This window comes from Anas acuta, chromosome 3 (genome assembly GCF_963932015.1).
Source record: "Anas acuta chromosome 3, bAnaAcu1.1, whole genome shotgun sequence".
Classification (NCBI taxonomy): Eukaryota; Metazoa; Chordata; class Aves; order Anseriformes; family Anatidae; genus Anas; species Anas acuta.
The window spans coordinates 117,038,509-117,063,721 of record NC_088981.1 but is presented as its reverse complement, the minus strand read 5'-3'; the positions used below and the strand labels follow the sequence as shown (position 1 = coordinate 117,063,721).

Genomic DNA, 25,213 nt, shown 5'->3' with positions numbered 1-25,213 from the left:
TCACCCCCCCCTCCTGTCCTTCCCCTACAGGGAGTAGCCACCCCATTACCGCAGCAGCCCCATAGGGGGGCTCGGCCCCCGTTGCCTCCCCCCACTGTCAGCACCGTTCCTACAACTGGACCCCAAAAGGCCGGGACAGAAAACGAAGGTAGAGACCCCCCAGGGCCTTTTAGGGCCGCGCCCCCGCCTCAAATAAACCTCGCAAAAAGCAGCCGTGTGCACCTGGATTTGGGGTGAAATGGGGGAAAAATGGGGAAAATGGGGGAAAAATTCAACCTGAGGGTGCTCGGGGCCCTAAAAATAGGGTGTGAGGGGCTGTGGGACCCCAAAAAGGACCCCATGGGGGGTGAGGGGCTGTGGGACCCCAAAAAGGACCCCAAGGCTCACCATGGGGGGACAATGGGGACCCAAATCCTGCTATGGGGGGGACACAGACCCCAGTGTCCTCTTGGGGAAAGGGGACCCTACAGGGGCCGTCCCCCACCCCGTGCCATCCCCTTTAGGATCCCCCACCCCGTGCCATCCCCTTTTAGGGCCCCCCACCCCGTGCCATCCCCTTTAGGGCCCCCCACCCCGTGCCATCCCCTTTAGGGTCCCCCACCCCGTGCCATCCCCTTTAGGGTCCCCCACCCCATTGCCATCCCCTTTAGGGCCCCCCACCCCGTGCCATCCCCTTTAGGGTCGCCCACCCCATTGCCATTCCCTTTTAGGGCCCCCCACCCCATTGCCATTCCCTTTAGGGTCCCCAAACCACCACTCAGTGATCCGAGGTCACCCCCACTTTATTTGGCACAACCCCAAAAAATGGTTGGGGGGGGGGGGGGGGGGGGGGCGCGCAGAGCAGCGGGGCCAGCCCCGACCCCAAACCCGGGAGCTCCCCACCATGCGCACCCCATTCCCATATCCCAAAAAAAAGGAGGAGGAGGAGGAAGGCTGCCCTATAACACCCCGGGGAGGGCGAATTCAGCTCGGCAGCCCCAAAAGGAGTCCGGATAGGGGATTTAGGGCTGCGCAGGGATATAGGGCGGATATAGGGTGGATATAGGGTGGGGGCTCAACTCTCCCCATTAATCCCCCCCTGCTCCCCCTGCAGCAACCCCTCCCTCTCCCCCTCACCACCCCGTTGGGCGCAGGGATTTAGGGCTCGATGCAACCCGTTATAGAGCGCCGTGCCGGCCAGCAGCACCCCAAACCCTACAAGCTGTAAGGCGTGGAAGCTCTCCCACCCTAAAATCAAGCCGAAACCCCAAACGGCCAGGGTGCGCAGGCTGTCCAGGACCATGCGGGTGGTGGCGCTCAGCTCCTTGGTGACGCTGAGCCCGGCGAAATTAAAGAAGGCGATGCTGGTCACCGTCCCTAATAGGGCCACCGAGATAATAGGGCGGCGGGCCACCTGGCAAAAGGCATCGGGGGCGTCCTCTAAAACCCCCCTGGGGTTGGAGCTGAAGCCCCCCGCCGGGATGTAGTACATGGGGATCAGGAGGAGGGCCAGGAGGACGAAGCCGAAAAATCCTATAAGGGTGAAAAACCCTATAAGGGCGGAGGAAGGGGTGGGAGGGAGGTAACGGGGTCAGGGGTGGTCCCAAAAGGGTGGATCCCACCCCGCAAACCTGGTCGTGAGTTGGGGTTGGGGTCCAGCAGCCGCTCTTTGGGGGTTGTTATACCCTGAGCCCCCCCAAAATGCTGTTCCCATATTGGGTTTGCACCCCATGCACCCCAAACCCCTCCCCAAAACACCTGTCCCCATACAGGGTTTGCACCCCATGCACCCTATTACATCCTAAACCCCCCCCAAAACACCTGTCCCCATACAGGGTTCGCACCTCACACACCTTATTATGTCCCAAAACCCCAAAACACCCCTCCCAATATTGGGTTTGCACCTCATGTACCCCGTTACATCCCAATCCCCCCCAAAACACCTGTCCCCATATGGGGTTTGCACCCCATGCACCCTATTACATCCTAAACCCCCCAAAAACACCTTTCCCCATACCGAATTCACACCCCACACACCCTATTACCCCCTAAACCCCCCCAAACAGCTCTCCCCATACTCGATTTGCACCCCATGCACCCTATTACATCCTGAACCCCCCCAAAAACACCTGTCCCCATACAGGGTTCGCACCTCATGCACCTTATTATGTCCCGAAACCCCAAAACTCCCTTTTCCCATACTGGGTTTGCACCCCACACACCCTATTACACCCTGAAACCCCCCCCAAAACACTTGTCCCCATATTGGGTTCGCACCCCACACACCCTATTACCCCCTAAACCCCCCAAAAACCCCTTTCCCCACACCAAATTCCCCCCCCCACACCCCCTATAACCCCCTAAACCCCCCCAAAAACCCCCCTCCCCACACCATTTCCCCCCCCCCTTCACCAAACCCCACCCCAAACCCCCCCCTTTTACCCCGTGCCCCATAAAACCTTCGGTCCCCACGGCCCGCAGCGGGTGCACGTCGTGCTTGGAGACGAATTTCTCCTCCAGCACCATCTGGGTGGCCACGATCACCTGCGCCATGACGATGAGGAGGTCACCTGGGGGGGGCCAAAAAAATTAAAAAGGGGGGGTCCCGAGTCTCTTAAATAGGATTAAATAAAAAATTTATAGGGTTTTTAAAGGAATAGGGGCGAGGAAACGGCGCCGGGCACGCCGGGGGGCCCCGCTCCGCCAGGGCGCACACCGGGTGCATCCAGCGGCTCGTTTTTATGCTAATTTTATGCTAATTACTACTTTTAATTAAAAAATTAATTATTATAATTAGGTTTTGGGGTCCAGTTTCCGTCCTACAGGGGCACGCGCATCGGTCTCCAGTGGGGTTTTTCGTGCCGAAGGCTCCGAATCTCCCTCTCCAAATTTGTTTCTCCTCCGTCCCCTTTGCGCTCCTTCGGCACCGTCCCAAATTTTTAGGTTTTGGCTCCAGCCACCCTTCAAATCCTTTTTTTTCCCCTTTTTCTTAATCTTTCGGCCACCTGGCCGGGTGTCGGATATCCCATAATAGTCCCCGGTCGTTCCCAAATCCCCAGCCATCAAAAAACTTCACCCAAAATTCACGAATCATTTTCGTTTTGACGCCTCGCCGGGAATTAAAACATTTTTCACCAGGAATTCGTGGGGACGGCCCCAAATGGAGCAGGGTTAAATTAATCCCAAAAGAAGACAAAAAAAATTTAAAAAAAGGCTGGAACTGTTCGAAAAACCCCAAATTTATGAAATAGGGCCGTAAATTTGAGGAGCGTTTCCCAAAAACTTGATAAATTGGATGAGGAGGGGGGGGATTTGGGACGCGCCGCGTTTATGGGGCAAGAATTAAATTTAGGATTCGGACAGGGCTTGTTCTTTATGGCCACCGATTTTTAAGACATTCCTATCACCCCCAAAAAAGGCTTTTTTCCCCCCAAAAAACGGGGAGCTCCACCTACCCGTGATCACCTGGCTGAGCTGGTGCTGCTGCCCGCGGCCGCCCCGCAGGTCGGCCAACCCCACAAGCAGCAGCCCCAGGATGGTGACCCCGATCCCCAACCACTGGCTCAGCTCCAGGCGGCGCCCCAAAAACCCCACAGAGAGGAGCCCGGTGAAGACGATGACGGAACCCCGAAGCATCTGGAAGCTGGAGGCGCTCGTCATATTTAGGGCTGGAAAGGGAAAAAGACAAAAAAACGACCCCAAAAATCATTTTCAGCCCCGCGGCGACGCCAACACCAAAAACCCCAAAATATTTCGCAGCCCCACGGTGACGCCGCCACCACCCTTTTGTTTCGGGTTCCCCAAACCCCGTTGATGATTCAGGGGGTTCCCCAAACCCCGTTGATGATTCAGGGGGTTCCCCAAACCCCGTTGGGGATTTAGGATGTTGTAGGGTCCCCCAAAAAGCCCCCCCAGCACTCACCCACGTACATGATGCTGGTCCCGGTCATGTCGCAGAGCGCCGGGGGCAGGAAGAGCAGCGGGTTATAGGGTCGCGGGGGGGCCATACGGGGCTCCGACCTCCTCCTGTCCCTCCACAGCAGCAGGTAGAAAACCCCCAAACAGGAAAATTCCCCCAAAAACATGCCCACCGCCTGCGGGAGAATCGGGTAAGGGGGATGACGGGGGACGGAGCCTTTTAGGGTCTCTCCCCGCGACCCCAAATCCCGCTCTCACCTGTAGGAAGGGGTGCTGGAAGCGGTGCTCCCCCGTCTCGCCGCAGCCCCCGGCGCTGAAGTTGTCGGCCCATCTGTGGGGTGGGAGAGAGCCACGGGGTTAGGGGATGTGGGGCAGACCCTAAAAGGCACCCGGAGCTGTCCTCGTGTCCCCCCATCCTCACCCTACACTTATTTAGGGACAAGTTGTAGGGCAGGAGGACGATGCCACCCCCCAGGGGGCAGCTTTGGGGATAAGGGACAAGGGGACAGCTTTGCGGTCAGGGGGACAGCTTTGGGGTCAGCTTTGGGGTCAGGGCTCCCCCTGCTCCCCCAGGTAGGATCCGTGGCCACCCCAAACTGCTGCCGCTGGCCCCATTCCCAAAAAAGCAAAGCTGAGTGACAGGCAGGGAAAGGGGACACCGATTTCCACACACCGCAGCGACGCCGTGGCCCCGTGCCCAAAAGGATCGTAAGGGACACCCCAAAAGCACCCCCTGCTGGCCCAGCCCCGTGGTTTTGGGGTTTCTGGAGGAGGCCGGGCACCCACGCGGCCCCGTAACCCTCAGCTCCAGCCCCACAGCCCCAAATCCTGCCCCACAGCTCCAGGACCCCCAGCTCCTGCCCCACGGCCCCAGATCCTGCCCCACGGCCCCCAGCTCCAGCCCCATAGTCCCAAATCCTGCCCCACAGCCCCACAACCCCCAGCTCCAGCCCCACGGCCCCAAATCCTGCCCCAGGACCCCAGCTCTGGCCCCATAGCCCCAGGACCTCTGGGACCCCAGCACCAGCCCCATAACCCCCAGCTCCAGCCCCACAGCCCCAAATCCTGCCCCACAGCCCCCAGCTCCTGCCCCATGGCCCCAGGATCCCTGGCCCCTGCCCCACAGCCCCATAACCCCCAGCTCTGACCCCAGGACCCCCCAACCCCTGCCCCACAACCCCTGGCTCCTGCCCTACGGCCCCACAACCCCCAGCTCCAGACCCACAGCCCCAGGCCCCCCAACCCCTGCCCTATGGCCCCACAACCCCAGCTCCAGCCCCACAACCCCAAACCACTGCCCTAGATCCCCCAGCTCCTGCCCCACAACCCCAGGCCCCCCAACTCTGACCCCAGGACCCCCAGCCCCTACCCCACAACCCCTGGCTCCTGCCCTAAGGCCCCACAACCCCCAGCCCTATAACCCCACAACCCCAGGCCTCTGTCTCCAGCCCCACAACCCCAGGACCCCAACCCCTGCCCCACAACCCCAGCTCCAGTCCCACATCCCCAGGCCCCCCAGCTCTGACCCCAAGCCCCCCATCCCCTGCCCTATGGCCCCACAACCCCCAGCTCCAGCCCCACAACCCCAAACCACCGCCCTAGGCCCCCCAGCTCCTACCCCACAACCCCGGGACCCCCCAACCCCTACCCCAGGACCCCAAGACCCCCAACCCCGACCCCAAAACCCCAACCCCTTTACGCTGACCCCACAACCCCACAAACCCCCAGCACCATGGGGCAAGGCCCAGGCCCTCCAACAGGCCCTGGGCCTACCCCAACCCCCCCCACCCCCCCCAGGACCCTCGGGCCCAGCCCCCCCCGTGCCTCAGTTTCCCCAAAAGCACCCCCAAACCCTATAGGGGGGCTCACAAGGGGTCAGGACCCGGTACCCCACACCCCGGGGGGGTTCAACCCGACCCCACCCGGCCTCCCCCGCACTCACTTGGCCGCCAGGGTGTTGATGGAGCCGGTGAGCAGCATGAGGGCGGCCAGGCCCAGCTGCCGCCGGGACCACGCCATGGCCCCCTCCGTCCCCTGCGCCGCCACCGCCCGCCCTGAGGCGACGCCTGGCCGCGCCCCCGTATTTAACCCCGCCCATGTGACCACGCCCACCGCCGCCGACCAATCGGAGGCACGCCCCCCGCTGTGGCCACGCCCCCTCACTTGGCTCCGCCCCTCTCGAAGGCCTCGCCCACAAACGCCCCCGACCACGCCCCCTCGGGTTAGGCCACGCCCACTCCGCCGTGGCCACGCCCCCGGGGGTCCGCAGGGTCCTAGCGCCGGGTCCTCCCATGTCCCCCCCATGTCCCCCCTGTCCCCATATCCTAATGGCCCCATATCTCCCCCATATCCCCCCATATCCCATAGCCCCCCATATCCCCCATATCCCCATAATCCTCCTTGTCCCTATATCTCCCCATATCCCCCCATATCCCTCCATGTCCCCCTGACCCTATATCCCCCCCTGACCCCATATCCCCCCCATGACCTCATATCCCCCCCATATCTCCCCCATATCCCCCCATAGCCCCCATGTTCATATATCCCCCCATGTCCCCATATTCCCATGACCCCATATCCCCCCACGTCCCCATATCCCCTCCATGTCCCTATATCCCCCCCATGTCCCCATATCACCCCCATGTCCCCATGTACCCATATTCCCCCCTATATTCCCCCATCCCCTTATCCCCCCAATACCCCCCATATCCCCATATTTCCCCTATGTCCCCATATCCCCATATTCCCCTGACCCCATATCCCCCCCTTGTCCCCATATCACCCCCATGTCCCCCCCAATTCCCCCCCATAACCCCATACCCCCCATGTCCCCATAGCCCCCCATATCCCCCCCCCGACCCCATATCCCCTCCATATCCCCCCCCATATCCCCCTGACCCCATATCCTCCCCCATGACCCCATATCCCCCTGACCCCATATCCCCCCCATGTCCTCATATCACCCCTATGTCCCCCCCATGTCCCCCCCATAACCCCATACCCCCCCGTGTCCCCATAGCCCCCCATAGCCCTCCATAGCCCCCCCCGACCCCATATTCCCTCCATATTCCCCCCATATCCCCCTGACCCCATATCCCCCCCATATCCCCCTGACCCCATATCCTCCCCCCTGACCCCATACCTCCCCATATCCCCCCAGTGCCACCAGATGTCGCCCTTGCTACATTTGGGGGCGGCCCAGGAGGCCGGGGGAGGGCCTCACTACTGGAGGCCTTTTGGGTTCGCCTCCCAGTTCGTCCCAGTAGGGCCCAGTCGCCCCTATGGGATCCCTTGGGGGCACCGGGGGCCTCCGGCATCACCCCGAGGGGACAGGGAGGGGAGGCCCGGGGAAAAGGGAGGCTGAAGGAAAAGGGGTCGGGAGGCCAAAAGAAGGGAGGCCGAAGGAAGGGAGGCTGAGGAAGGAGGAATTGGGAGGCCAAGGGAAGGGAGGCCAAGGGAGATGGGGTTTGGAGGCCAAGGGAAGAGAGGCTGAGGGAAGGGAGGCCGAAGGAGACAGGGAAGGGAGGCCGAGGGAAGGGAGGCCAAAGAAGAAGGGGTTTGGGAGGTCAAGAGAAAGGAGGCCCAGGGAAGGGAGGCCATGGGAGAAGGGGAAGGGAGGCTGAGGAAGGGAGGCTGAGGGAAGAGAGGCCGAAGAAGAAGGGGTTGGGAGGCCAAGGGAAGAGATGCCAAGGGAAGGGAGGCCGAGGGAGGAGAGGCTGAGGGAAGGGAGGCCAAAGAAGAAGGGGTTTAGGAGGTCAAGGGAAAGGAGGCTGAGGGAGAAAGGGGAGGGAGGCCAAGGGAAGGGAGGCCGAGGGAGAAGGGGAAGGGAGGCTGAGGGAAAGGAGGCCAAAGATGAAGGGGTTGGGAGGCCAAGGGAAGGGAGGCCAAGGGAGAGGGGGCTGGGAGGCTGAATGAGGGGAGGCTGAGGGAGAAAGAGGAGGGAGGCCAAGGGAAGGGAGGCTGAGGAAGAAGGGGTCAGGAGGCTGAAGGAAAGGAGGCCGAGGGAAGGGAGGCCAAAGGAAGAGAGGCTGAGGGAAGGGAGGCAGAGGGAGAAGGGGTCAGGAGGCCAAGGGAAAATAGTCTGAGGGAAAGGAGTCCAAGGGAGAAGGGGCTGGGAGGCTGAACGAAGGGAAGCTGAGGGAGAAGGGGAAAGGAGGCCGAGGGAAGGGAGGCTGAGGGAAGAGAGAGCAAAGAAGAAGGGGTTTGGGAGGTCAAGGGAAGGGAGGCCAAAGGAGAAGGGGAAGGGAGGCCGAGGGAAGGGAGCCTGAGGAAAAAGGGGTCAGGAGGCTGAAGGAAAGGAGGCCGAGGGAAGGGGGGCTGAGGGAAAGGAGGCCAAAGATGAAGGGGTCGGGAGGCCAAGGGAAGAGAGGCTGAGGGAATGGAGGCCAAGGGAAGGGAGACCAAGGGAGATGGGGTTGGGAGGCCGAGGGAAGAGAGGCCAAGGGAGGGGAGGCTGAAGGAGAAGGGGCCGGGAGGCCAAGGGAATGGAGGCTGAGGGAAGGGAGGCTGAGGGAGAAGGGGAAGGGAGGCTTAAGGAAAGGAGGTTGAGGGAAGGGAGGCCGAGGGAAGGGAGGCCAAAGAAGAAGGGGTTTGGGAGGTCAAGGGAAAGGAGGCCCAGGGAAGGGAGGCCAAGGGAGACATGGAAGGGAGGCTGGAAGAGAGGCTGAGGGAAGGGAGGCTGAGGAGGGAGAAGGGGTTTGGGAGGTCAAGGGAAGGGAGGCCGAAGGAGAAGAGGGAGGGAGGCCAAGGAAAGGAGACCGAGGGAAGGGAGGCTGAGGGAAAGGAGGCCAAAGAAGGGGTTTGTAAGGTCAAGGGAAAGGAAGCCCAGGGAAGGGAGGCCAAGGGAGAAGGGAAAAGGGAGGCTGAGGGAAGAGAGGCTGAGGAAAAAGGGGTCAGGAGGCCAAGGGAAGGGAGGCTGAGGGAGACAGGGAAGGAGGCTGAAGGAAAGGAGGCCAAAGAAGAAGGGGTCGGGAGGCCAAGGGAAGAGAGGCTGAGGGAAGGGAGGCCAAAGAAGAAGGGGTTTGGGAGGTCAAGGGAAAGGAGGCCCAGGAAGGGAGGCCAAGGGAGAAGGGGAAGGGAGGGCGAGGGAAGAGAGGCTGAGGGAGACAGGGAAGGGAGGGCCGAGGGAAAGGAGGCTGAAGAAGAAGGGGTTGGGGAGGTCAAGGGAAAGGAGGCCCAGGGAGAAGGGGGAGGGAGGCCAAGGGAGATGGGGTTCGGAGGCCAAGGGAAGGGAGGCTGAGGGAAGGGAGGCCAAAGGAGAAGGGGAAGGGAGGCTGAGGGAAGAGTGGCTGAGGGAAGGGAGGCCAAAAGAAGGGAGGCCGAAGAAAGGGAGGCTGAGAAAAAAGGGGTCAGGAGGCCAAGGGAAGGGAGACTGAGAGAGACAGGGAAGGGAGGCTGAAGGAAGAATGGCCAAAGAAGAAGGGGTTGGGAGGCCAAGGGAAGAGAGGCTGAATGAAGAGAGTCTGAGGGAAGAGAGGCCAAGGAAGAAGGGGTCGGGAGACTAAGGGAAAGGAGGCCGAGGGAAGGGAGGCCAATGGAGAAGGGGTTTGGGAGGTCAAGGGAAAGGAGGCCAAGGGAGACAGGGCAGGGAGGCTGAGGGAAGAGAGGCCAAAGAAGAAGAGGAAGGGAGGCCGATTGTGTTTTGGGCACGGTCTTTTGGGGACGGCGGGTATGAGATGTTGGTTTGGGGACGTTATGTTGGGGACAGTCGTTTGGGGTCATTGGTTTGGGGATGGTATTTTGGGGACATTATTTTGGGGACTGTTTTGGGACAGCGCGTTGGGGACGTTGATTTGGGGACATTGTTTTGTGACGGTGTTTTGGGGGATGGCGTTTTGGGGACTGGTTTAGGGGACATGGGTTTGGGGACCATGGGTTGAGGACAGCGGGTTGGGGCCAGCGGGTTGGGGATGCTGGTTTGGGGACGATGTTTTGGGGTGGTGGGTTGGGGACAGTGGTTTGGGGACGTTAGTTTGGGGACAGTGGTTAGGGTTATTGTTTTGGGATGGTATTTTGGGACATCGTTTTGGGGACAGTTTTGGGGACGTTGGTTTGGGGACGTTGGTTTGGGGACGTTGGTTTGGAGATGGTACTTTGGGGTCATTGTTTTTGGGGCACAGTTTTTGGGGCCGACAGTTTGGGGACAGTGCCCTGGGGTCGGTGGGTTGGGGCTGGCAATATGGGGACGGCAGCACAGCCCCTGTGCCCCCCCTGAAACCCCCCTGGCTTGGGCCCCCCCCCCCATCCCCACCACCCAAACCCCCTGCCCCTGATGGTCCCCATCCCGATGCCGCATCCAGCACCGGGGTGACCAGGGGAACCCCAAAATATCCCCACCCCAGGGGTCCCAAATCACCCCCCCAGCACCCCCACAAGCCTCATTATTGGGGACGGGGGCAGGAGGGGACCCCCGAGACCCTTCTGGTGCCACCCCAAGGAGATGATGGTGGAAATCCCAGAAACGGGCACAGGGGTGACCCTCATCGGGGTCCCAAAACCCCAAAACCCCAAAGGTGTCACGGTTCAACCCAACCTTTATTTCTCTCCGGAAGGGAAACCAGCGGCGCAAACACAATTTTGGGAAAACGGGGAAAAACCTCGTCCCGGGGGGGTAAAATCCCTTTTTTTTTCTGGGTATTTCTCTCCCCCTTTATAGGGTCGCGGCGTAAACGCGCCCTCTCGGAAATGCACATTTTTTTTGGGTTAAAAGGTGAGAAAAGAAGCGCCGACGGGCACCCCGGGGCCCCCCTTGGGTTTGTTTTATTTTTTGGGGGGTCAAGAGGGGTCGGTGCACGTCTCGGTGTCCCCCCCTGCAGCCCCCTGCCCCCGTGGGGTGAAAATTAGGGTTTTTTCCCCCACTATTCCCTTTTTCTGTGATGGGGACAGAGCCCCTGTGCCCCCCCTGTGCGATGTCCCTGTGCCCCGGAGTGGGGGGAGCACCCCAAAAATTGGGAGCAAGGTGTGGGGTGCGATGGGGGGCAATGGGATGTGATAGGGAGCAATGGGGGGCTATGGGGTGTGAGGGGGCACAGTGGGGTGCTATGGGGTGTGATGGGGAGCAATGGGGTGCGATGGGTGCAATGGGGTGCTATGGGGTGCAATGGGGAACAATGGGGTGCAATAGGGTGTGATGGGGTGCAATGGGGTGTAGTGGGGCACAATTAGGTGCAATGGGGTGCAATGGGACACTATGGGGTGTGAGGGGTGCAATGGGGTGCTAAGGGGCACAATGGGGTGCTATGGGGTGTGAGGGGGCGCAGTAGGGTGTGACGGGGTGCTATGGGGTGAAATGGGTCACAATGGGGTGCAATGGGGCACAATGGAGCACAATAGGGTGTGATGGGGTGCAATGGGGTGTGATGGGGCACAATGGGGTTCAATGGGGCACCATGGGGTGCAGGGGGGCACAATGGGGTGTGATAGGGCACAATGGGGCACAAGGGGGTGCAGGGGGGCACAATGGGGTGCAATAGGGCACAATGGGGCACAAGGGGGTGCAATGGGGCACAGCCTCAAGGGTGCAGCTTGGGGTCGTGACGATCAAGGGTAAAAAAAACCTCCTCATGCCCCGCATTGCCCCCCAAAAATCCACTTTGCCCCAGGTGACGCCTTCATCCCCAGACCCGCGATGAAGATTGGGGTCGGAGGGGGGGCACCCTACAACCCCAGCCCGGGCACCCCAACCCCTGGTGGCGTTTTGGGACCCCCAGTGCCCTGTTCACACCCGGAGAGGGTACTAGGGGGTACCAGGGGGAACCAGGGGGTGCCAGGGGGTGCCAGGGGGGGTCTTGGGGTGCCAGGGGGGGGTCTTGGGGGCTCCCCGGACAGGGATATTGCGCTCCCCCCGTCTTCTCCCCCCACCTCCCCAAATTTTTTTCCCCTTTTTTCCCCGCCGCTTTCCGCCGGCTCCCAGCGCCCTCTCCGGCTCTTCCAAAGTTTCACATTTTGAGGAGTGCCGTTTTGCAACGTAAAAATAAAAATAACCCTTAATTTAAGTTAAAAATAAAATAACCCGGCCCACCAACCCCCCCATAACCCCCCTATAACCCCCCAACCACCACCACCAACCGTCACCCTCCTGACCCCGCAGCCGCCCCGCGTCCTTTGGGGGGGGACCCCAGAGGGTTTTGGGGGGGCGAATTCGGAAATGGGGGGTCGTTGGCTATGGGGACGGGAAGAGGGGGGGGCTACACGGAGCTGCGGCGTTTCACCAGCCCCTGGAAGGCCGAGAGGCTGTGGAGGCCGGTGGAGACGGAGCTGATGGCCGACCGCCGCGCTCCGCAGAAGCAACGTTTGGAAGGGGTCTGGGGGCAACGGCCCGGGGACGAACGCCCCCGTTCCACGCAAGTGTCCGAAGTGGACAAGTCCCGGGGGATGATCATGGGGATGGAGTACTGCAACTTCTCCCGGCTCTTGTACCACAAGCACGAGCACATGGATTGGAAGTGGAGCACCTCGGCGTAGACATTACGCAGCCCCCCTCCTCCTCCTCCTCCTCCTCCTCCTCCTCCTCCTAACGCCATTGCCCCCCGTGGAAGCCATTGAGGCACCGGGGGGGCTCATTTCATCTCTTGCCCTCCTCCTCCTCCTCCTCCTCCTCCTTGCCCGGCCCGGTTGAGCAAGGCCCGGTGCTCGGCGTCCCTCTTCTCATCCTCGCGTTCATGGTCATGAAGCGCAACACCACCAGGTTGAGGAAGGCCCCGATGACCGTCAGCCCCGTCAGGATGTAGACGAAGCTGAAGGCCACGTACTGCGGCTGGTTCTGCAGCGCCTCGTCCTTCTGCAGGGCCACGTAGTCCCCGAAACCGATGGTGGTCAGGGTGATGAAGCAGTAGTAGTAGGCGTGGAAGAAGCTCCAGCGCTCGTAGTAGGAGAAGGCCGCCGCCCCCACGCACAGGGTGCTTGATGCAGGAGAAGAAGCCGATGGCCACCATGTTGGCCATGGAGGACCTCGGCCCGCCTCATGCCCAGGCACTTCTTGGCGCGGTGCAGGAGGTAGCGGACGAAGGTGTTGATGCGTTCCCCCAAACTCTGGAACATCACCAGGGTGAGGGGGATGCCCAGCAGGGCGTAGATCATACAAAAAACCTTCCCGCCGTCCGTGCTGGGGGCCCGCGTGGCCGTACCCTAAAAAGGGGGGGAGAAGGTGCGGAGAGAGAGGGGTTGGGGTGGTCCCGGTGTTTTGCAAAGCCCCCTTCGGTGGTCACCTATATGGGGATGGGGTCTTGGGCCGCAAGGGTTGGGTGGGGATGGGAAGGAGAAGGGGAAAAATGGGAGATTTTAGGGAATGGAGAGGGGAGGGCGATGGGTGACTTCTGTCACCCCATTCCTGCGTCCCTACACCCTGTGTCTCTGCGTCCCCATGTCCCTTTATCACTGTGTCCCCACGTCCCTATAATCCCTGTATCCATGTCCCTTTATCCCTGCATCCCCATGTCCCCATATCCCTGTGCCCCATGTCCCTGCATCTCTGCATTCCCATGTCCCTTTATCCCTGTGTCCCCATGTCCCTATGTCCCTGTGTCCCCACGTCCCTATATCCCTGTATCCCCGTGTCCCTTTATCCCTGTATCCCATGTCCCTATATCCCTGTGTCCCATGTCCTTTTATCCCAGTATCCCCATGTTCCTTTATCCCTGTATCCCCATGTCCCTACATCCCTGTGTCACCAAGTCCCTTTATCCCTGTGTCCCCATGTCCCTATATCCCCATGTCCCTTTATCCCATGTCCCTATATCCCTGTATCCCATGTCCCTTTATCCCTGTATCCCCATTTCCCTTTATCCCAGTATCCCTGTGTCCCTATATCCCTGTGTCCCATGTCCCTATAACCCCGTATCCCCATGTCCCTACATCCCTGTATCCCCATGTCCCTTTATCCCTGTATCCCCATGTCCTTTTATCCCAGTATCCCTGTGTCCCTATAACCCTGCATCCCCATGTCCCTATATCCCTGTGTCCCTGTGTCCCTTTATCCCTATATCCCCATGTCCCTACATCCCTGTGTCCCCATGTCCCTATAACCCTGTATCCCATGTCCCTATAACCCTATGTCCCATGTCCTTATATCCCTGTATCCCATGTCCCTACATCCCTGTACCCCATGTCCCTTTATCCCTGTACCCCATGTCCCTTTACCCCAGTATCCCCATGTCCCTTTATCCCTGTATCCCCATGTCCCTATATCCCTGTATCCCATGTCCCTATATCCCTGTATCCCCATGTCCCTATAGCCCCGTGTCCCCATGTCCTATAGCCCTATATCCCTGTATCCCATTTCCCTATATCCCTGTATCGCCATGTCCTTTTATCCCAGTATCCCCATGTCCCTACATCCCTGTGTCCCCATGTCCCTATATCCCTGTATCCACATGTCCCTTTATCCCTGTGTTCCTATGCCCCTATATCCCCATGTCCCTTTATCCCATGTCCCTATATCCCTGTGTCCCATGTCCCTTTATCCCTGTATCCCCATTTCCCTTTATCCCAGTATCTCTGTGTCCCTATGTCCCTACATCCCTGTATCCCCATGTCCCTTTATCCCTGTGTTCCCATTGTCCCTATATCCCCATGTCCCTGTATCCCATGTCCCTTTATCCCTGTATCCCATGTCCCTATAACCCCATGTCCCTATAACCCTATGTCCCTATCGCCCTATGTCCTATGTCCCTATAACCCTGTATCCCATGTCCCTATATCCCTGTATCCCATGTCCCTATAACCCTATGTCCCTATAACCCTATGTCCCATGTCCCTACATCCCTGTGTCCCATGTCCCTTTATTCCCATGTCCCCATGTCCCTACATACCAGTATCCCCATGTCCCTATATCCTTGTATCCCATGTCCCTATAACCCTATGTCCCATGTCCCTATATCCCTATGTCCCATGTCCCTACATCCCTGTACCCCATGTCCCTTTATCCCTGTGTCCCCATGTCCCTTTATCCCAGTATCCCTGTGTCCCTATAACCCTGTGTCCCCATGTCCCTATATCCCTATGTCCCATGTCCCTACATCCCTGTATCCCATGTCCCTTTATCCCTGTGTCCCATGTCCCTATAACCCCATGTCCCTATAACCCTATATCCCGTGTCCCTTTATCCCTGTGTCCCATGTCCCTATAACCCCATGTCCCTATAACCCTATATCCCATGCCCCTTTATCCCTCTGCCCCAGGATCTGCCATCGGCCCCCCGGGGGGCTGCCAGTTCCCCATCCCCGGGGGCAGCATCTGGCCGTGCCCTAAATCTCCTGCCCGCGCAGGACGCACGCAGATGGGACCGTGTGGGGAGGGGGGATTACGGCCCCGTAACGCAGGCCCGGCAACAGCCTGCTCAGCCCGGGGGGGGGCCTGGGGGGGCTGGGAGCCGCCATGAGGGCAAACACCCCCTCCTTCTCCTTCTCCTTCTCTCCTTCTCCTTCTCTCTCCTTCTCCTTCTCCTTCCTTCTCCTTCTCCTTCTCCTTCTCCTTCTCCTTCTCCTTCTCCTTCTCCTTCTCCTTCTCCTTCTCCTTCTCCTTCTCCTTTCCTTCTCCTCTCTTCTCCTCTCCCCTCCTCCTCCTCCTCCTCCTCCTCCTCCTCCTCCTCCCTCCTCCTCCTCCTCCTCCTCCTCCTCCTTTCCCTTTCTTATTCCCCTTTCCCTTCCTCTTTTCCTCCCTTCCCTATTTTTTCCTTTTCATTTCCCTTTCCCTTCTCCTTCTCCTTCTCCTTCTCCTTTCCCTTTCCCTTTCCCTCTTTCCCTTTCCCTTTCCCTTTCCCTTTCCCTTTCCCTTTCCCTTTCCCTTTCCCTTTCCCTTTCCTTTCCCTTTCCTTTCCCTTTCCCTTTCCCTTCTCCTCTCCTTCTCCTTCTCCTCCTTTCCCTTTCTTATTCCCTTTCCTTTTCTTATTCATTTTCTTATTCCTCTTTCCCTTCATCTTTCCCTTCCTTCCCCATTATTTTCCCTTTCCCTCCTTTTCCTTTTCCTTTTCCTTTTCCTTTTCCTTTTCCTTTTCCTTTTCCTTTTCCTTTTCCTTTTCCTTTTCCTTTTCCTTTTCCTTTTCCTTTTCCTTTTCCTTTTCCTTTTCCTTTTCCTTTTCCTTTTCCCTTCCCTTTCCCTTTCCCTTTCCCTTTCCCTTTCCCTTTCCCTTTCCCTTTCCCTTTCCCTTTCCCTTTCCCTTTCCCTTCCCTTTCCCTTTCCCTTTCCCTTTCCCTTTCCCTTTTCCTTTCCCTTTCCCTTTCCCTTTCCCTTTCCCTTTTCCTTTCCCTTCTCCTTCTCCTTTCCCTTTCCCTTTCCCTTCTCCTTCTCCTTCTCCTTCTCCTTCTCCTTCTCCTTCTCCTTCTCCTCCTCCTTCTCTTCTCCTTCTCCTTCTCCTTCTCCTTCTCCTTCTCCTTCTCCTTCTCCTTCTCCTTCTCCTTCTCCTTCTCCTTCTCCTTCTCCTTCTCCTTCTCCTTCTCCCCCTCGTCCTCCTTGTCTTCCTCCTCCTCCTCCTCCTCCTCCTCCTCCTCCTCCTCCTCCTCCTCCTCCTCCTCCTCCTTTCCCTTTCTTATTCCCCTTTCCCTTTCTCTTTTCCTCCCTTCCCTATTTTTTTCTTTTCCTTTTCCTTTCCCTTCCCTTTTCCGTTTCCCTTTTCCTTCTCCTTCTCCTCCTCCTCTTCCTCCTCCTCCTTCTCCTCCTTCTTCTCCTTTCCCCTTCTTATTCCCTTTCCTTTTCTTATTCCTCTTCCCTTTCCTCTCTCCCTTCCTTCCCCATTATTTTCCTTTTCCTTTTCCTTTTCCTTTTCCTTTTCCTTTTCCTTTTCCTTTTCCTTTTCCTTTTCCTTTTCCTTTTCCTTTTCCTTTTCCTTTTCCTTTTCCTTTTCCTTTTCCTTTTCCTTTTCCTTTTTTCCTTTTCCTTTTCCTTCCCCTTCCCCTTCCCCTTCCCCTTCCCTTCCCCTTCCCCTTCCCCTTCCCCTTCCCCTTCCCCTTCCCCTTCCCTTTCCCCTTCCCCAGTTATTCAAAGCCTCCAGGGACCCGTTCCCCATAAGAACAGGCCGTGTTCCCCTACACATGAAAAACATTTCCATATTATTAGGGCACGTGGAAAACTTTAGGATATTCCCCTATACGTGGAAAACATTCGGGTATTAATTAATTAATATTAATATTAATTAAAATTGGGGACCCCCCCCGGGCACCTTTCCCCCGGTGCCGGCACCGTCCCCGTTTCCCCGTGGGCCATTTCTGAGCGAAAACTATCGGGGCCGGCTGGACTTGGGGACGGCTTTGGGGACCCCAAGGCTGGATTTGAGGCAAATTGACCCTACAAAAAGTTTTGCCCCTCCTGGGGCCCTGCCCTGCCCTCCGGGGACCCCCCAGCCACAAAGCCGTGCGTGCGCCCTGGGGGTTTCAGGTCCCCTTTTTTCCTGTGGGGGGGAGCTGGGGGACCCCAAATCCACCTGCTGCTCCCAGGGGACCCCAAATCCCTCAGCTGCTCCTTTAGCCCCATTTCCCCCAGACCATATTTAGTAAATTTACCCCAATTTCCCCAGGGCTATATTTAGTATTTTTAATATTTTTAGCCCCATTTCCCCAAGACTATATTTAGAATATTTAGCCCCATTTCCCCAGGACTATATTTAGGATATTTAATATATTCAGCCCCATTTCCCCGGGGCTATATTTAGGATATTTAACCCCATTTCCCCAGGACTATATTTAGTATATTTACCCCCATTTCCTGGGGCTATATTTAGCACATTCAGCCCCATTTCCCCCAAAAAGTCCAAGCATCAACCCCCCTCCTCCCCCCCCCCCCCCCCCCCAGTTCCATCGGGCACTGCCTGATCCCCACCACATTTTTGGGGTGAAAGTCGGGGATTTTAAAACCTGAGGGATTGGCAGGTGGTAGGGGAGACCCTGGGGGAGGGGGGCGAGCCCCAAAACCCCTCTTGCTTGCCCCCCCCCCCATTTTCATCCTTTATGGGACCCTGCAGATGCTGCGTGCCCCCCTACCCTATTGGGGACCCCTTCCCAGTGACCCCATTGTGGCAAGGTCCAAATCCTGCCCCCAAAAAAAACCTTACAAAGGGGGCTCAGCACCTTTTCCCTGCTTCCACCCCCCCCCCAAAAAAAAAAAAAAACACGTCCCCAGAGGGTGCCAAGAGGGGAGAAACCCTGGCACATCCCCAAAGCTCGCGGCTGCCTCGTGGCCTTTTTAGGGCCGCGGAGGAGCAGGTGTAGGGCTGGGACCTGGAGCACGGCCAGAGGATGAGCGGGCAGCGGGCCATGGGGCTGCAAAAAGGGGGGGGGGACGGTGTGGGGCTGGGGGGCTGCGGGGTGAAGGGGGAAAATTATGGGGCTGTAAGGGGTAAGGTATGGGGTTGCAGGGATGGAGGGTATGGGGCTGCAGGGAGCAAAGTTATGGGGCTGGGGGCTAGGGCTGCTGGGGGCAAGGGATATGGGGCTGCAGGGAAATAGGATATGGGGCTGCAGGGGGCAAAGTTGTAGGGCTGCAGTCCCCGTCCCCCCCCCCCTGCGCCCTCCCCCGTGCCGCGGGCCCGATGCTGTCATGGAAAATCCCCGCAGCGGCCAAGGGCCGTGTTTGCGCTGACCCAAAACTGGCAATTTTTCACTCAATTCTGGGGCTCCGCCAGGTCTGTTCCCGGTTTCCAACACCCCCCCTACCCCCCCAAAAAAAAAGTTCTCCCGTTCTCCCCGCCGTGGGGCTGGGTGCTGGTGGCCCCCCAGAGGGAAGGGGTCTCGGGAGGGGGGTTAAAACCCATGCTCTAGAACCTGGCACCGTGCACAAGTACCCAGATTGTGCACCAGCACCCAGCTCTTTGCACGAGTGCACAGCACCTTGCACAAGCACCCAGCACCTTGCACAAGCACCCAGCACCATGCACCAGTGCATAGCACCACGCATTTGCACCCAGCACCGTGCACAAACGTCATGCAGCAGCACCCAGAGCTTTGCACGACCACCCAGCACCATGCACTAGCAACCTGCACAAGCACCCAGCACCATGCACAAGCCTGCAGCACGGTGCACCAGCACCATGCAGCAGCACCCAGCACCGTGCACCGGTGCCCAAATTGTGCACCAGCACCATGCAGCAGTGCCCGGCACCGTGCACAAGCACCCAGCACCGTGCACCAGTGCCTAGCACCATGCACCTGCACCCAGCACCATGCACAAGCATCATGCAGCAGCACCCAGCACTGTGCAGAAGTGCCTAGCACCGTGCACCAGCACTGTGCACAAGCACCATGCACCATGCACCAGTGCCCAGCACCGTGCACAAGCACCCAGCGCCATGCACCAATGCATAGCACCATGCACCAGCACCGTGCACAAGCACCATGCACCATGCACCAGTGCCCAGCACCGTGCACAAGCACCCAGCACTGTGCACCAGTGCTTAGCACCATGCACCTGCAGCCAGCACCATGCACCAGCATCGTGCACAAGCATCATGCACCAGCACCCAGCACTCTGCAGAAGCACAGAGCACCATGCACCAGTGCCCAGCACCGTGCACAAGCACCCAGCACCGTGCACCAGCACTGTGCACAAGCATCACACAGCAGCACCCAGCACCGTGCACAAGTGCCCAGCATCGTGCACCAGTGCATAGCACCATGCACCAGCACCCAGCACCGTGCACAAACATCATGCACCAGCACCCAGCACTGTGCACCAGCACCCAGCACCTTGCACTAGCACCCAGCACCATGCATTTGCACCCAGCACCGTGCACCAATGCATAGCACCATGCACCTGCACCCAGCACCATGCACCAGCACTGTGCACCAGCACCCAGCACCGTGCACCAGCATCCAGCACTTTGCACATGCACCCAGCACCATGCACCAATGCATAGCACCATGCACTTGCACCCAGCACTGTGCACAAACACCCAACACCATGCACCAGCACCATGCACCAGCACTGTGCAGCAGCACCCAGCACTCTGCACAAGCACTCAGCACTGGTGCACAAGCACCCAGCACCATGCACCAGTGCATAGCACCATGCACCAGCACCGTGCACAAGCACCATGCACCAGCACCCAGCACCTTGCACGAGCACCCAGTACCATGCACCAACGCATAGCACCATGCATTTGCACCCAGCACCATGCACCAGTGCATAGCACCATGCACCAGCACCTAGCACTCTGCACAAGCACCCAGCACTGTGCACAAGCACCCAGCACTGTGCAGCAGGGCATAGCACCATGCACCTGCACCCAGCACCATGCACCAATGCATAGCACCATGCACCAGCACCGTGCACAAGCATCATGCACCAGCACCCAGCACTCTGCAGAAGCACAGAGCACCATGCACCAGTGCCCAGCACCCTGCACAAGCACCCAGCACCGTGCACCAGCACCCAGCACCGTGCACCAGTGCATAGCACCATGCACCAGCACCTAGCACTCTGCACAAGCACCCAGCACTGGTGCACAAGCACCCAGCACCATGCACAAGCACCCAGCACTATGCACAAGCACCCAGCACTGTGCACCAGTGCATAGCACCATGCACCAGCACCGTGCACAAGCACCATGCACCAGCACCCAGCGCTCTGCACAAGCACAGAGCACCGTGCACCAATGCCTAGGACCATGCACAAGCACCCAGCACCATGCACCAATGCATAGCACCATGCACCAGCACCGTGCACAAGCACCATGCACCAGCACCCAGAGCTCTGCACAAGCACCCAGCACCATGCACCAGCACCCAGCACTCTGCACAAGCACTCAGTACTGGTGCACAAGCACCCAGCAACATGCACCAGCACCCAGCACTTTGCACAACCATCCAGAACCATGCACTAGCACCGTGCACAAAATGTGCATCAGCACCATGCAGCAGTGCCCAGCACCGTGCACAAGCACCCAGCACCGTGCACCAATGCATAGCACCATGCACTTGCACCCAGCACTGTGGACAAACACCCAACACCATGCACCAGCACCGTGCACCAGCACTGTGCAGCAGCACCCAGCACTCTGCACAAGCACTCAGCACTGGTGCACAAGCACCCAGCACCGTGCACCAGGCACCTTGCACGAGCACCCAGCACCGTGCACCAATGCATAGCACCATGCATTTGCACCCAGCACCGTGCACAAACATCATGCACCAGCACCCAGCACCTTGCACCAGCACCCAGCACCTTGCACGAGCACCCAGCACCATGAACCCAGCACCCCCGCAGCCCCTCTGCTCTCCCCACCGGGACCCCCCCGCCCCGAGGCAGCCGCTCGTCTCCCCCCCTTTTCCAGCCCCACTCCTCCCCGGCCAGGATTTCTCCAACCCTGCCATAAATCCTGCGCGCTGCGCTCGCTGCAGCCCGGCCGAGAAAAAAAAATGTTGAAGCCAGCCCATAAATCACACGCGGGGCTCCGGAGCCGGGTCCGGCTTCCCAGCACCCAGATCGCGCTTGGCAATAGGAAATAGGAAAAAAAAAAATTAAAAAAAAGACAAAAAAAATCACGAAATTGGGCCGCGGGTTGTTTTTTTTTGCCCTGCTCGGCCCCTCAGTAGGCTTCAGAGTGAACGGCCCCGATGGCAATACCCCGGGCAGGGTGTTGGCACCCCCCCCCCCAGGGGTGTTTTTGGGGTGGGGGGGGGGGCGTTTTAGGGCAACTGGCGGCCCTAAAACGGAGCAGCGGGGTCCTTCCCCGCGGCACGTTCACTCTGAAGCCTACTGAGGGGCTGGAGCAGCCATGGAAATAGCAGCGGGGGGGGGGCGCACGGCAAGGCCCTGGCTCCGACGGGGGGGGGGAAAAAGCAGCCGAGGACGGGCAGCGAGGCCAAGGGCTTGGGGGGGGCGCAGCAGGGGGGGGGGGCCGAGCCAACCCAGCCTTGCCACCCTGTCCCCGTGTCCCCCCCCCTGAGGAGCTGGGGAAGGGGTTGTGGGGTCCCCCCCCGGGGTGGTGCCTGCGTTCCCGTGTCCTCGTCCTTGTCCTCAGCCTTTTTTTGTGCCCCCCCCCCGATCAGGGAAGGTCCTGGCACCATCCCGCAGTTTGGGAACATGGGGGGGCCACCAGGAGACCCCCATGGGGGCAGAATTAGGGACACGGAGGGGACACGGGGACACCGCCGAGCCGTCCCGTGCCATAAACAACCCCAAAAGGGGGGGGGACGGGGGGGGGGACAGTGACAGATGGTGGCACAGTGGCCAGCCCCCGCCACCTGCCCCGAGCCCAAATGGTCCCAGCGAGGTGCTTTTGGGAACAGGGGACACGTTTTGGGGCCGGTGACAGCCCCCCCCCCCCCCCGGCACGTGGCAGGGACACGGGGTACCCGTGCGCACCCGGCTGCCACCAGCGTTGTCCCCATGGGTGTCACCACGGGGGGGGCGTCTCATGGAACCCCCCCCCACAGGGCAGCAGCACCCAGCCCTGGGCACCCTTGGGTGCCCCCCAGCTCCCTCCCCAAAACCAGAGCCCCCCCCCCCCCCTCCCCGAAAGCGTCAAAAGGGACGGAGCCCAGGGGAGCTCGGGGACAGGGGGACGCGTGCTGGGGACAGGGCCGCCAGGGACCTTCAAAACCTCGAGTTTTGGCTTTTTTCCCAGGAAAAGGGGGAAAAAAAAAAAACACTAAAAAAAAAAAAAAGCGCAAAAAGCAAGGAAAACTTCAGAGTTTTCCAATTTTCCTCCTTTTTTTCTTTTTTTTTTTTTTTAAAGCTTGCTCTGCGCCCCCCCAGGATCCGTCCCCGGTTGGGGACAGGCACAAAGCCCCCCCCCCCCAACGACCCCCCCTGACCCCCCCACCCCTCTCACGTCAGACATAAGCTGCTTCCCCGAGCCGGCCCCAGCTGCTCCGCCGGCCCCCAGCCCATAATAACCCCCCCCAGATCAGCCCTGAAGCCCCCCCAGGACCCCCCCCCCCCAACCACAGACCCCCCCCCAGGGTCCTGCCTGCGGCACGCTGAGATTTTAGGGGTCCGGGGATGGGGACGTTTTGGGGCTGGGGGTTTATAGGGGTCCTGTGCCCCCCCCCCTCTCTGTCCCCAGCCCCCTGTCCCCCTCCCCTAAAAGAGGGGGGAGCCTCCAGCCCTGCTGGACCCCAAAACCCCCCCAGGACCTCCCTGCAGGGCCTGGAAGTGGGGTCCCTGCCCCAAGACAAGGCTCAGCCCCCCCCAAACAGCTTAGGGATTTAAGAGGGGGTGGGAATGGGGGGGGGGAGGTGATTCCGGGCAGGGGATCCCCAAAATTGGGAGACCAGAGGCTGCGGGGATGGGCAGGGGGTGTGTGGGGGTGTTTTGGGGTTTTGGGGAGGGGGCTGTCTGGGGTCGGGTGGTTTGGGGAGGGGACCTTTGGGGTGGGATTTTTGGGGAGGGTGCCCTTGGGGTGGGCTTTTTGGGGAGGGGACTTTTGGGGTGGGTTTTTTGGGGAGGGGTCCTTTGAGGCCGGGCCTTTTGGGAAGGGGTCCTTTGGGGTGAACGTTTTGGAGAAGGGTCCTTTGGGGTCGGGCATTTTGGAGAGGGGTCCGTTGGAGCTGGGCCTTTTGGGAAGGGGACTTTTGGGGTAAGCGTTTTGGAGAGGGTGCCACTGGGGCCGGGCGTTTTGGAGAAGGGTCCTTTGGGGCCGGGCGTTTTTAGGGGGGGTACTTTTGGGGTCGGGCGCTTTTGGGTGGGGACTTTTGGGGTCGGGCGTTTTGGGGAGAGGTCTGGCGGGGTGGGCATTTTGGGGAGGGGTCCTTCGGGGTGAGTGTTTTGGAGAGGGTGCCACCGGGGCCGGGCGTTTTGGAGAGGGGTCCTTTGGGGCCGGGCGTTTTGGAGAGGGGTCCTTTGGGGTCGGGCGTTTTGGGGAGGACTCCGGCGGGGTCAGGCCTTTTTGGGGAAGGCTCCGGCGAGTCTGCACAGCTTCAGCAACCAACCGTGCAGCTCCCCCTAACACCCCAGGGCTGCGCGCAACGGGGAACCCCCCAGCATCTCCCTCATCCTCCGGGGGCGCACAGCGCAGCGCACCCCTCATCCTCCGGGGGCGCACCCGCAGGGGCCGGGGGCGCATCGGCAGGGGGCCGGGGGGGGGGAAAGCCGTTACCTATGGTGGTGATGACGGTGATGGCGAAGTAGAAGGAGCCGGCGAATTTCCACTGCACGCCGGCCTTGTGCGGCTTGAGCTTGAGCACGACCCACTCGAGCTCGCGGAAGCCGGCGGCGCTCAGGTTGTACTTGCTCCGCAGCTCCTGGCTGCGCGCCTCCAGCCTCCGCCGCTCCTCCGTCTCCCCCTCGGACTCGAGGGCGTCGAAAACGGCGGCCCCCACCAGCAGGTAGGTGAAGGTGCACATGATGAGCGCCAGCGTGCGCACATTCTGCCGCTTCATGGTGCGCAGCGGCGGGCGGCGGAGGAGGCGGCGGAGGCGGAGAGGGGGGGGGGCGGTGGTGGAGGAGGGGGCGGCGGGGCCGTCTGGGGCATGGCGGCGGCGAGGTGGAGAGGTGGGGGGGCGCTGGGGTCCCGGTGGTGGTGGTGGTGGTGGTGGTGGAGGTGCTGGTGGTGCTGGTGGAGGTGGTGGAGGTGGAGGAGGAGAGGGGAGGGGGCGGTGGAGGAGGGGGCGGGTGGGGGCGGAGCTGTCCTTCAGCACCAGTGCGCCCCCCCCCCGCAATGGGAATGGGGATTGGGAACAAGGGGGTGGTACTGGGAATGGGGGTGGTGGGAGTGGTGGTGGGGTACTGGGTGCTGGGAACTGGGCACTGGGAATGGCACCAGGTACCTGGCACCGGGCACTGGGAATGGCACTGGGAATGGCACCAGGCACTGGGAATGGCACCAGGACCAGGCACTGGGCACTGGGACTGTCACCAGTACTGTCACTGTGTGCCAGGCACTGGGTACTGGGACTGGCACCGGGTACCTGGCACTGGGAATGGCACCGGGACTGGGCACTGGGCACTGGTACGGTCACCAGTACTGCCACTGGGTACCAGGCACTGGGTACTGGGACTGGCACTGGGTACTGGGCACCAAGCACTGGGAATGGCACTGGTATCGGGCACCAGGCACTGGTACTGTCACCAGTACCACCACTGTGCACCAAGAACCAGGTACTGGGACTGGCACCGGGTACTGGGCACTGGGTACTGGGAATGGCACCAGGTACCTGGCACTGGGCACTGGGACTGTCACCAGTACTGCCACTGGGTACCAGGCACTGGGTACTGGGAATGGCACCGGGTACTGGGCACTGGGCACTGGTACCGTCACCAGTACTGCCACTGGGTACCAGGCACTGGGTACTGGGAATGGCATCGGGTGCCTGGCACTGGGCACTGGGAATGGTACTGGGTACTGGGCACTGGGCACTGGGCACTGGGAATGGCACTGGGACTGGGC

General features: G+C 60.0%; 4 protein-coding genes across 4 annotated transcripts in view; 2 read left to right on the top strand and 2 right to left on the bottom strand.

The window, feature by feature from the left end:
• CLU (clusterin) overlaps positions 1–211 on the top strand; it is a 124,268-nt gene extending 124,057 nt beyond the window's left edge. The window contains 1 exon segment of the mRNA XM_068679042.1: positions 31–211. Within this exon segment, the coding sequence (XP_068535143.1) occupies positions 31–37 (7 nt within the window). The 3' untranslated portion in view covers positions 38–211.
• A 553-nt stretch (positions 212–764) lies between these two features.
• Positions 765–5,999, bottom strand: SLC35F6 (solute carrier family 35 member F6). The gene is made up of 6 exons (XM_068679045.1): positions 5,840–5,999; positions 4,156–4,228; positions 3,902–4,073; positions 3,435–3,647; positions 2,439–2,549; positions 765–1,512 (listed from the first exon to the last, which is right to left on the bottom strand). The coding sequence occupies exons 1-6, from the start codon at positions 5,914–5,916 to the stop codon at positions 1,055–1,057; spliced, it is 1,104 nt and encodes a 367-aa protein (XP_068535146.1). The 5' UTR covers positions 5,917–5,999; the 3' UTR covers positions 765–1,054.
• Positions 6,000–10,412: 4,413 nt separating this feature from the next.
• Positions 10,413–24,395, bottom strand: KCNK3 (potassium two pore domain channel subfamily K member 3). Its single transcript, XM_068679003.1, is given in 6 exon segments — positions 10,413–12,553; positions 12,556–12,799; positions 12,801–12,842; positions 12,844–13,008; positions 13,010–13,023; positions 23,924–24,395. Coding segments are annotated over 6 exon segments (1,218 nt in total). The 5' UTR covers positions 24,207–24,395; the 3' UTR covers positions 10,413–12,083.
• Positions 13,355–14,320, top strand: LOC137852917 (uncharacterized; the record flags this gene model as incomplete). The annotated part of the gene is made up of 2 exons (XM_068675073.1): positions 13,355–13,939; positions 14,153–14,320. Coding segments are annotated over exons 1-2 (699 nt in total), but the record flags the coding sequence as incomplete, so codon positions are not given.
• Positions 24,396–25,213: the final 818 nt, after the last annotated feature.

Coding starts and splice junctions, on each gene's coding strand:
- SLC35F6 (XM_068679045.1), bottom strand. CDS start 5,916: ATGGCGTGGTCCCGGCGGCAGCTGGGCCTGGCCGCCCTCATGCTGCTC. Junction 4,229..5,839: donor ATCAACACCCTGGCGGCCAA/GTGAGTGCGGGG, acceptor CCCACCCCACAG/ATGGGCCGACAACTTCAGCG. Junction 2,550..3,434: donor GCTCAGCCAGGTGATCACGG/GTAGGTGGAGCT, acceptor GGCCCCCCCCAG/GTGACCTCCTCATCGTCATG.